Source organism: Platalea leucorodia, assembly GCF_965183815.1.
Source record: "Platalea leucorodia genome assembly, chromosome: 1".
NCBI classification, from domain to species: Eukaryota; Metazoa; Chordata; class Aves; order Pelecaniformes; family Threskiornithidae; genus Platalea; species Platalea leucorodia.
In genome coordinates this window covers 97,392,262-97,404,759 of record NC_138823.1, presented here as the reverse complement: position 1 = coordinate 97,404,759, position 12,498 = coordinate 97,392,262, and the positions used below count along the sequence as shown (strand labels likewise).

Here is a 12,498-nt window from a genome sequence, read left to right as displayed (position 1 = left end):
GACATGGAGGTGCTGGAGCGTGGCCAGAGAAGGGCAACGAAGCTGGTGAGGGGCCTAGAGCACAAGTCTTATGGGGAGCGGCTGAGGGAGCTGGGGTTGTTTAGCCTGGAGAAGAGGAGGCTGAGAGGAGACCTTATTGCTCTCTACAACGACCTGACAGGAGGTTGTAGTGAGGTGGGGGTCGGTCTCTTCTCCCAAGTCACAGGTGATAGGACGAGAGGAAACGGCCTCAAGTTGTGCAAGGGAAGGTTTAGATTGGATATTAGGACACATTTCTTCGCCGAAAGGGTGGTCAGGCCCTGGAACAGGCTGCCCAGGGGAGTGGTTGAGTCTCCATCCCTGGAGGTATTTAAAAGACGAGTAGATGTGGTGCTTAGGGACATGGCTAGTGGTGGACTTGGCAGTGCTAGGTTAACGGTTGGACTTGATGATCTTAAAGGTCTTTTCCAACTTAAGCGATTCTATGATTCTGTCTTTCTCAGAATTAAGTCCTGTCTGACACCTCACAAGAAATCCTGATAAAATGGTAAGGATGCTGTCAAAGGAACATACAATGGCCCTCCTGAGCTGTCTTGACCCCTCGCCTCGATTGCAAGAAGTGGGATCCACAACCATTCACAATAGGAAAGGACTGTAGATTAACCATCAGATACATGGCTGCCGCTTCGTTTGGCCTGGGAAAGGAGGAGGTAGTCTGGAAAGGAATTACTGCCTTGTATTACTTACATGCCTTTTTTTTAATGTATCAATGTAGACAATTATTAGAGCCATATTAATGAAGACCCTTCAACATTTTTAATTGTGTGAGTATTTTCTTGAGGCTTCAGTGGTGCTGTTCAATGAGGGAGTAAACTCACGTCAAATGCCCTTCTGGTATCTGTTGGCAACAACTGAAACCCCAAATCCAAATATTAAGACCCTACCCCTTTTGTGGCAGGTACATACCGTGATCAGAGACCACTACATTTTATTCTCTGTCATACTACAAAATTGCTCCAATTTACATTTGCCACATGGACTCAACAGTACTTAAAAGCAGGAATGAACCTGTGTCAAATGATGAAATGCAGCAATAATTTTTACTGTTTCTCCTTGTCAACAGTTCACCATCTTAAATTTTGTAAAAAATAAATCCAGTAGTACAGATTTTCAAAGAAAAAACAAGCCAATAAGTACTTAAACCAGAATGAAATTTTTGCTTACTGTTCATGCTTTTGAAAATCTCCTGCTGCTTATTTTCTATAACTGCACACATACGCTATTTGTAAATATTGCATTCATCACAGAGAAGGCAGTAATTACTCCTTTATTTACACTACATTTTGCATCACATTTTTCTGAGTGTTATTCTGGAAAGCTCTAATGCCTTCATGGTCTGCAGTAAGAATTCAAAACTTCCAGGAGATATCCTTAGGATCAATCAGGTATGTGACTTGTACCGTCCCCATTACAGTCCATTAAAATATTGCTGAATTGTGAAAGGCTTAACACCTGCCAGTGCCCCTCTGTGATTTCCTCAGCAGAGTTTTAAAGACAACAGTCGCCAAAACTACTGAACGCTCCTGCAGCCTTGCACACAGACTGACCTCATCTTTCTGCACGCTGCTCTGAAGAGCTGTGTGTCTAGAATAGGCATGGGCAAAATTGATCCTTTTCTGATTAAAACGTTCTTTCAGCTTGGAGAAAAACTGAGAGCGCTGGGAACTCAGGTCTCAGTTCTGCGCTCATCTCTCCTTTTGTTATTGTGCAAGGGCAATCTCCTCGTTTCCTTGAACATCTGGTGCTCTTTCTAATTCTATGACTAAGCATATTTGGAGGAGAGAGAAGCAATTGCACAATTTTTTTATAGTGATAAGGCAAAAACGTTTGGGACTGGATTAATTTCCCTTGGGAATTACCAGTGATTCTATCATCATATTTCAGAGTGAAGAGACTTCTGAATTCTATCACTTTTCTCTGAAAACTTCATAACCACCACCATATGTTCATTCTACATGTCTGTTATATCCCTTCTTATTTGTAATACAATCTACCAGCTCCAAACTTCAGCTGAGACGACCATATTACAATTAATCCTTTCAGGGAGAATACAATCAAAACTAAGAATTTGAAAAGCAGCGCTCCTACAACAGCGTTGCCTCTAGAGTCCTACACATCTGTGCTTCGATTACGTTCAACTCTTCTTAAAGGCTCATCAGCCAACAACTCTAAGAATGAAGGGGAAGGCAAACATTTTGGTCTTTGAAAAATCTCCAGAAAGATCTTTAAGAGGAGGATTTAAAATCCCACTCGCTCTCCTCCGGAGTCAGACACTCCTACCTTTGTAAGAGCTGCAGTTGATATTAAGGAGTGGCCCAAGGCTGTTTCTGGATCGGGGTAATCCACAGACATCTGACGACCTGGAGACGTAGGAGCGATGTCCGCCAGGGCCGCGCTAGCACCGCGGGGACCCGCTCCTCTCTCCTGGGCTTTATCCTCATGTGCTTCCTGATGGGTGAATTCTGCTGGTGACCTGGAGGTCCTGCTAACCGACTGCACCGCGCTGAGGATTGTCATCTTTGTCAGCAGCGCTTTTGGGAGACCATCCATAGAGTCCGTGTGAACCCCAGCAAAACAGTCTGGAAGTCTGACGTCTTCATCAGTGCTGGCGGCATCCTGCAGGCCGTGTCGAGAGGGGTGATGCTGGGGGCTGGCTGTCACCGAGGGGGTTGTGGATAGGACTGACTCAGCCTGGCTGTCATCATCATCATCTTCGTTGTCATTTTCATCTTCATCCACACCATCAGACTCCTCCACATCATACCCTGACCGGTCATAGCCAAATCTTTGCTTCTCACCTGCAAAAGTGGGAATTAGAAGGTAAGCCAATGAAGGTCCTGGACTGACTGGGGAGGAGGTGGGAGGGAGTAATTAGAAACACCAAAACAACACATGGCATGCCTATTTTTCAGTCACATCCCATTGCATCAAAGCAACAGGGAAGATTTACATTTTTGTTTTTATTTTCCAACGTACATATTTAATTATACAGCTCCATAATCTTTCATCTTCTGCTTCTGTGTTGTTTTTAACCTTCTGTATTTGGCTGATTTCTTTTAAGCCATTTATAGCCATTTGCTCAAAGTCACCCTTCACTCTTTCGCCTGGGGAGAAGCGAGCAGATTCCCGGTTCATTGAGTTCCCAGTGACGACATAGGAAGCTGGTCTGCCAGCCTGAGCGGTGGGATAGTCGCTAGCTGGTTCTGACTCATAAGTGGGTGTCCTTGTACCTAATATGAATCACTGCTGCAAAGCTTTTTGAAGGATGCAAACAGAAAGACTGGAGGCTGTTAGTCAGGAATCTGTCTCGTTAACAAGAAAGAGAGACCAAAATTAGACCTTACCAGATTTCTTCACTTTGCTAATGTTTTGAAAGGTTTATTAACAAATCACCCAAGATGTCCTAGGCGGCAAGAAAGTCCTAATCCTATCAAAACTTACCTATGCATGAAACTTGGCTCACATGAAGAAGCCCTCCTGACTTCAAGTCTTAAAGCCAAACTGCTGTCTAGTGGTAAATTTCTCTACAAAATACAGCTCCACTGCAGCTTTTCACCTTCTTTTATATCATAACTTGGAGAGAAAGAATCGTCTTTAGTAAAGAGACAGAAAATCCCATCTGCTGTATCTGATTCCAAGCCAGACTGTCTGGGACCATATTTTATAAAAGACAAAACGCTTCGAATGCACTAATATTTTATATTCGATTAAAGGTCTGTCTGCTGAGCTGTCCAAAAAAAATATCAGCGTAAAAATCATTTGGCTTTGCAAAGCAATGATGGCTGGTTAGTTAAAATCTCAGAGACCCTGTTCTAGGGAAATCCACACAGCAACTTACCATCAAAATGAACGATTCTGAAAAAAAATCAGACCCTTAAAAGCATTTCAATGTACTACCAATTCTTTAGGCTGCTACGTTACCAAAACCAAAATAAGCATCTTGAACTCCAGGTAAAATAAATGGGTTTAATTGAGCTACCTCTCAATAAGTTACCCACCATTATAAGCCTTTATGGTTTCAAATGAGCAGTGCAATTAAGAATGAGACTAATAGCTTCTTTGAAAAAATCCCTCTATAATGACTTTGCCCCTCTTTGCCTACACAGTAATTTGTACATTAACTAAATATGGAAACTATGGATTTTCTACATTTACTACAGCAGGCATGAAACTGAAATGTTATTAAAAATACGCCAAATCCTCCAGGTCATTGGAACGATGCTAACAGAAATATTTTTTAGACTTTTAAACAGTCTTCATTTATAATTCTCATCTACAGACAAAGCTGTTCAAAAAAGAAAATACATTTTAGTGGAAAAATTAATTCAGTAAGGTCCATTCCAAAAACATGGCAAGCAGGATTGTTAAAAATACTAATAACAAAACCACACGGAGTTACTCAAAATTTTTTTCTCTATACTTCTGTCATTTCTCCTCTTAACACAGCGTTTCTTCATCATTAATTCGCAAAGCAAACACATCTAAAATGTCAGAACCTCTACATATATGTTTGATTTCTGAATGGAAATAACTTCCCTCAGTGCCTCCATAACAGGTCTCAAAGGCTTCTCCATGTGTTACACCTGAAGGGTGACCCATGCATTTCCTGCAACTCTAAATAACGCACGGGGCATTGCAAAGTCTTGGATTTCAGTCCGGACTCCCTCTTAGCTTTGGTCTTTTTACCAACATCACATAACTATTCTCTGGGAAACCCTACTGTTTCTTTTCTTTTTTCTCCCTCTCTCCACATGAATCACATTTTCTGTGAAAGCTGATGTCAATCATGAACGACTTGTCTCCATTGGCAAGAGAAACTACCTGAAGTGATTAGACTGACTCGTCACATTTGTAAAGCAAGGAAAACATGCGCTCAAACAATGCCCTGGTTTAGAATAAGAAACTATCTTTTTTCAAATCAACATTTAAAAATGCTACAGGATTTACTAGCAAATGCTGCTTATATAGAAGTTTTCTGCATATGTCTCGGCTTTCTAGAGTGAAACCACGGAAAGGGGAACCGTGTGTGGGACACAGATTCCTTACATGCAGGACTCCGTGGGATATCATTTCCCTCCATTGTTTCGCTGTTTACCTCCACCCTTGGTGCATTTGCCAGCTTCTATTTAAGTGTGGTTACCTGGAGCCAGAGCCTGCAGTGTAGGCGAGGTGACAGCAACGAATGTGATTCCCTTACTCCCACACCGCTTCCAAACGTCAGATGGCAAAAAAAAAACCCAACTATTCCTTACTTGCTTGCTCTGGCAACGCACAAAGCAACGCTCTGCTCTGGCTTTTATACCTGCGTGCATGTTTGCTGACACAAGAGGTGCCCAAGTTTTTGTCATCAGTGATCCCGTTGAGCATCGCTGTACATCAGTGGAGTTGCAAGAGGACCCGATGCTGGAGTTTTAAGCGGTGGAAGACCCAGGCAGGTTATGGGTCTTCTCCGAATGGGGCACCGAGCTGAGGCCGTGACCACTCCTTGTGGTGAAAGACTCTTTTCCAAGCACTATCTTGTTAACCAAGTAGTATTGGCCCCGATCCATTTTAGTAATCGTACACTGCCTACTAAAGTTCCCTTGCAGTTTTAATTGGGGAAAAATTAATTCTTCGCTTCCTATGTTCAACTATGCACAATTATAACCATATGCTTATGTAGCTGATATATATAACTATAGAACTGACTCGATTTCCAAAGGGAACAAAATGACTTCTGTGTTTAACTTTGTATGAGGTTGTAAAGCAGCGTGGGATATTTTAGAATGAAGGATGTATCATAAATTTAAAGGCCACTCGCATATGGAGAAATGGCTTTTGGCATGAAAGTTCACAGGTTTTTAAAAAAAAAAAAAAAGAAAACAGGAAAAAAGTTTCACACTATTAAGTGAAGCCTTTATGAAAGCTACTTCTCTTTCAAATTTGTAACTCTCACCATTTTAACAGCAAGACTGTTCAAGACTGCCTCTATTTTTTATAAAGAGTGTTTTTGGAAGAGTACGGAATGTCCCTCATCCTCCATCAACCGCTGCAATCTTTTCATTTAAACCCTTAATGAGAGTCTCTCTTCCTCCCGGACTTCACAGGAGAAAGTGGAACTTTTGGCTACAGACATGAACTCTGCAAAAATTAGGAACAGCTGGAAATAAAGGTATAATAGAAATGCGGACACAACTTTTCATTGGGGATTTTGCTCACATGCCAGCTATAATTGTATTTGATAAAATGGAGGTTTTAATCCTAGGTATTTAAGTAAGTGCATACAAATCATGGGCAGAAATGATCCTAGTCCTTCATTGATTTTGTTGTCAGTCCTCCGTTTGTTAATCAGCTCTGCACTGCGTGTGTGGTGTTGACGAGCTTGCTGGCTAAGGCTCTGTTATACTGACATTTTACCTCAAAGCGGGGAAAGAAAAAGCTTCAAGTTCTTCAGCACAATAGCATTAGCCGGACTTATCAGCATCCTAATATGTCCATTAGTGAAGCGCCTGGGGCTGGTAAGTCCATGAAGTGCTTTTTCCAGTTGTGATGCTATGAATTAGGTAACTGAAATAGGTCTCTCTATGTACTTCAAAGTTCTTTATTTTAAAAGTTTTTCCTACAGAAATCCAGGTATATGGTTTTAACAACGGCCATCTAATTATCATCATACTGTGAAGTACTAAAAGAAAGGTTCTTCAGAATCTCAACTTACAGCTTTTAATTTTAATTGCGATATTATCACCAATTAGTCCATTGCATGACCTGACTTACCAGGCCCTGCTACAGACTTAGCAACTTCTCCACCAAATCAAATGATAAAGTTCAATGGCTTATAACTTAGTCATATTTGGTTATAAAAATCAAATCTAGGTAGATTTTCACATAAAGAGCAAAATGTTCATTTTTGTTCTTTCACTGGCAGGAAGACAAGAAAGACCTGAAGCTGTAAGTCCAGACTGCTGAAGTTCTACACGTTCCTGAGCAAATGGACAGTTATGTAGATAATTATAGGATTGCTATTAGCTCTACTTATACAGATTAAGGACATAGCTTACTAAGTATCTGTTGGCCTATTCACTATTCCCATCTAAATTTAAATTTACTAAATTTATTGGCTTTTAGCACCTGAGTAATACAAAGCAGTGTTTATCGCCTCAAATTGTGTAAGTATCTTCAGTTATGGATTAATACCTACATGAAAGCATTGAGAAATAAAGCATCTGTTCTGTATTATATATTCTCCATCAAACTTAAGAAAAAATATATGGCAATAAAGGCAGAAATATTTTTTAGTATGTTATCATATTATCATAAACTTGAAAGTAAGGTCTGTATGTCATGAATGCACCCGCTATTTTTCTAAACAATTACAAGCTTAGACTTGCCTTGCACCTGTTGTATTAGTCTTGTAATAGACTGTTCCACAACCATTCAAACAAATTTTAGAAAGGGTAAAACAAAGTGCTGTGAAATAACGCTAGCATCTATACCCAAACCTGCTGTTTCCTTGTCTAAGTCTGTTCATAGGCTTCACTTGACTGATTTCAGTCTTGCTTCAGCTACTGTCCACTGCTCATCACCATCAAACAGGACTCACAGTGACATCTACTGGGTTAAATTCAGACTGGTAATAGCCAGTGCTCCTCAGAGATAAGAAAAAAATACTGTGGGCTTTTGACTTTCATTCCTAAAAGTATGGAAAGTAACAAAGTAAAACTAACTAAAAAATTAAGAGTAACCTCTTTTTAAAGAGATTACTTACACCTCAGCCTTCCTGAGTAACCTGTATATTGTAAATCAACCCTAGCATTAGGTAGTCTATTCCCAGGCTGTAGGTGTAGGGCTCCAGCATACTTAATGTACCTCTAGTTGAAGATTAGACACTAATAATTTAAAAAAAAAAAAAAAAAAAAAAAATCTTGTAAGCTATACAGAATCAGCCTTCCATTCGATTTGGAAAGGAGGATATTATTGCAAGGATTTTCATTTATTTTCACTCCTTAAATGCAGGTGCAGTGAAAACACAGACTGAGTCATGATTAAGCTAATGAAGAGCCATGGAAACTCACTTAAGATCTACTATAAGTAATATAGAGCTAATTAACTTAGAACCATTGTAGCTTTAGAAGGGTTTATTTAATGCTGCAGAAAATGAAAGTGTTTTTTTTATATATACGTGTGTGTGTATATATATATAAAAATACATATCTGAAACTTACAATTAGGTCTTTTCACTGTTACAGTAATGAATATTTTGGGATGAAATTTCTCCGTAGAGACCATTTAAGTAAGTTTTGCCCATCTACTGATTTCATTATTAAATAACTATCTTGTGCAAGTTTACTCAGGCGTACTATACCACTCATATGTTAGCTTACATATGAAATGTTACAGGTTTAAAGTTCACAACTGCTTTAATTTGAAGACAAATTATTGTTGTTTTTAAGACTGCATAGCAAAATATTGGGTCGACATGGCCAAAGAGGATATCCCCAGTTGCAGTCTGTCACACTAAACAGTTCACCTCGTCTGACAATTTAATTCAGATATTAACATTCCTTACATTGTAACCCTGTATTTTGGTGACAAGAACATTCCACAGAGCAGAAGATGAAAGATAAATGGATGAGGGAATGGTTTTGAATACAAAAAGCCAGGCCAGAAAGTACTTACTAATACCCAAATGATGACAAGTCCAAATACAAAGAATGCTATGTTAAAAGCTCGGATCATATAGTCTTGGACGAGCAGCTAGAGAGCATCTCTTTCTTTTTTCCCTAGACGCTACAGCACAACAAAATTTCAGCTTCTCAAATTACTGAAAAAACAGGCTCTGTGTGTGCGCCTGCCTGTGTTCAGGATTGTGCACAATCTTGCTCTCCTTATTCAATCGGCATGTACTATTAATCTGTGCTGCTATCAGGTCAAAGCTGACTTTTTAGATATGAATCTAAAAAATGATATATTCAAATAATTGTGATTGCCTATGCTTAAAAAAAACTACATAAAAATAGAACCAGCAAATTCCTTAGTAAATAGAAGGTTGGTGGCTTTGTTAAGTTTCTGGCTAATTCTCTAATTCAAAGTCTGGTGGAAAACATACAGCTTAGTTATTTTGAGCAAAGGCATAGACATTTTTATTGTTGTAGGAACAATCGGTATTCCAAATGTTCGGATAAAAAATTAGTTAGAGACAGACAGACAGACATTCTCTGGGTCAGGAAACAGGCCAATCTCATACGGCCTACGGGAAGAAGAAATTTTTTTTTCTGAGGTCATAATTATTCCTTATCAGATTTTCTGCACCTTCCTCTACATCATCTCACATTGCCTTCCAACTGAGGAAAGAGATGGGACCGGGCAGACCGCTGGCTCGAAGAGAAAGCTCATTTTTAACCACCACACAACTCCTGAAGTGAAAAATGCATGCATGTGAAGACGAGGTTTTTTAAAGCACCAAAAGGACACGCGACACAAACCCGCCACCGCCGCACGGCAGGGGCAGGAGGGGTGAAAGGGCCAAAGACGAAACGCCGCGAGTGCAGCTCAATACCCAAGGCCCGTCGCGTTTTCCTTTGTGGGTGAGGACGTACTGCTGGCAGGGCTGTCCCTAGCGCCCAGACCTGGCACGAGGGGTGCCGGCCCCGAACGCGAGCTGCGCTGCACTGCCCTGGGGAAAGGGCAGCCAAAGAGCCGCTCCGGGAACTGAGACCGCCGAGACAGACACCTCAAAAAACCAAATATATTCAGTCACATTCAAACGTAGCCAGAAATTTAGCCTGTACAGGCTTTCAGAGAGGGCAGCAGAACCACCTACATTTAAACAAGCACGTATGCAAATACTTCACACTTTTTTTTCCCTCCTGACTCTTTGCCTTAAAAATGGGCCAACAAGTAAGTTTCTGAAATATCACAAGAAATACCTTCAAGTGTGGCTAGGTGAGCTGAGAGATGGAATCACATTTTTGAAGCGTACAGTTACTCACTGACTTTACAGGGATAATTGTAAATGCCCTGTGTTATGCAGCAACTGGAGAGGCTGGACTGGTTTGGCTGCAGCAAACGCCTGTTTATCATGGGCTTAATTACCCTGCCTTTTTGGATAGGACTTTTGTGCTGAGCTTTGTGCTGCACAGCTGGTTTTGCTATGGGTACGTGAGCCAGATCGTTCAGAGAAGGTAAGGATTTTATCACCAAGTTGTTTCTTGGTTTGGGATTCTTCGTTAAAGAAAAAAAAGTTACCTGCTCTATTTGGGGGGAAGCATTGCAGTCTCAAAATTAAATTTCTGGAAGAATTTCAAGGATTATGTAGCAAATCCTCTTGAATGTTTGTCTTGCCTTTTTTTCAAAATAGAATATTTAATTTATTAAGTAATTACTGTGCTGAAGCAAAGAACATATTTCAGGGAATATATATTTATACTACGGTTACACACACCTGTACGTGATATGTAAAAAGAGGGAGTCTCTCTCTCTCTCTCAAATAGTCTTAAAGCCAAAGGAAAGCAATTTTTCAACAAATGTTTGAAATGGCTTACTTCTACTGGGTATAACTGATAATTCTCTTAACATTTGAAACATTTCCCATTACATTATAACCACAAATGCAATTTTTAATGTACGCAATTGGGAATATCAATTTATCAATCAATAAAATGTTTTCAGTTCCTGGTAAATGGAAATACCTGTTCAGCTGTAGTTTACAAAACTAAATAAAATGTCGAACACTACGAAACATTGCTTTAAAAAGTGATGATTTTTCTCTCATGTGAAGGCTGAAAACGTTAATGAAAACTGTTCCTCTGTGAGAAAAGGACAGTAATTGGTACTGCTGCTTATCTTCTGTGTTATTTATTCAGTACCTCAAATTGCAAAGGGGGACATCTTTTTAGCTTACTAAAAAGGAATATACCGAAGAATACCAAAAAAGGGAAAATGCAGGTTTCTTTGTACCTAGCGCGCTACTGAATCACACCAGCTGAGTCATATTCCCAGCATTATTTAGAATTAGATTCAAGCTGATTCGCTTATTCTGCTAGCGGCTGTCATATGGGAGCAAGTGCATTCGTCTTTCTCACCCTTTCCTGTTTAAATAAAGATCTTCACTGCTTTCTTTTCTCAAAACCTCATCCGCAATCTAATAAACTATTCCACTGAAGGAAGAAAAACACAGCAAGGCAAGGCAACAGGACTCCTCTCCCTGCGGAGAAACGGGAGGGAGGGGAAAATGCCACCGCTGCACCGAGACACGCCGAGATCTGAAACAGAGCCCTGCTGCACAATCCTGTTCGCCATCTCACTGCGTCTGGTGGTGCAGCTGCATCTTTCTCATCGTGCTGAGCAAAACCTGCGCGTACCCGGTTTGGCCCTCTGTGACTGCTCTCCATCTCACCTCCCCTTCAGCGCAGCCATCTCAGGATGTGGGAAGTGCAGAATTCCAATTATTAGGAAACGCATTCATTTTGATAACACTCTCATCACTAATGGGGAAGTAGAACAGGTCAAGATGAAAAATGTTCATAATTTCTAAATGAGCTCTACCTGCTGATTTATGCCCAATTATTTGTGAAGGAGGACAGATCTCTGCACTGGAAGATGATTAGCCTCCTTGCAAAGCACTCAGCAACATATCTGTGATTCTGGGTGGCATGTTAGTGATACAATTTTTATGAAAATGTGCATCTCAAAACTTTGACAATTTCATGCACGACTATTTTCAAAGAAACGCTACATTTGACTACATTTTTTTCTAGGCAAACAGCTGTTTTTCTGGTATTTTCAGTCTTGTCATATTGTATCTGTGAAACTGATAAAGTTAAACTGCATAACACTTTGCAAAAAATTCAGCAGCAATTTTTCTTTAGCATATGCTTGTCATTTCTTTTGGTGAAGGTTTTCCCAGTATTTCTTATTCCCTTGGACTAGCTTGTAAGATTTTTATCTCTGTATCTTTTCCCTGTAGAATAATTTAAAAGCTTTGGAAAAGAAAGGCTAAGAAACTGGGATGACAAAATAAATACAAAAATGCAGTAAAGAAAGAAGATTTTAATTTCTTACCAAATTCTTCTTCTCCATCCTGGTCATCTATTAAGCCTACTGAGACTCCCAAATCCATGCATTTCTTGCTATGTGCCTTTGACTTCATATGTTTTGTTAAATTTCCTGAAGAAAAAATGAAAAAAATTAACTGCTCTGTGACTATACAAACGTATACAAATATACGCTCAACATGTCTGTATCTTATTCAGCTACATTTATAACCACCTGTATAATCTGATTTCACACTTGGTAGAACCTTGCCCGCCAAGGCAAGTTGTCAAGGGCTGTGGCAGATTCACCATCCTGAATGCTACTAGCTCTCTGGCTACATTTCATGAAGTTCTTTATTGAGATAAAATAGAATAGGATGGAAATCCTAGATGATGACGTATTTTGCATTGGTGTAAAAGATCCCTCATTTGTTTATGGCAAAGTATA

General features: G+C 39.9%; 1 protein-coding gene across 5 annotated transcripts in view; it reads right to left on the bottom strand.

Moving 5' to 3' along the window:
• HIVEP1 (HIVEP zinc finger 1) overlaps positions 1-12,498 on the bottom strand; it is a 131,667-nt gene that overhangs the window by 10,318 nt on the left and 108,851 nt on the right. For all 5 annotated transcript variants that reach the window (XM_082311952.1, XM_082311949.1, XM_082311951.1 and 2 more), the window contains 2 exons: positions 12,079-12,183; positions 2,320-2,837 (listed from right to left, as the gene is read on the bottom strand). In XM_082311952.1, the coding sequence (XP_082168078.1) occupies positions 2,320-2,837; positions 12,079-12,183 (623 nt within the window). The remainder of the gene's footprint in view (positions 1-2,319; positions 2,838-12,078; positions 12,184-12,498) is intronic.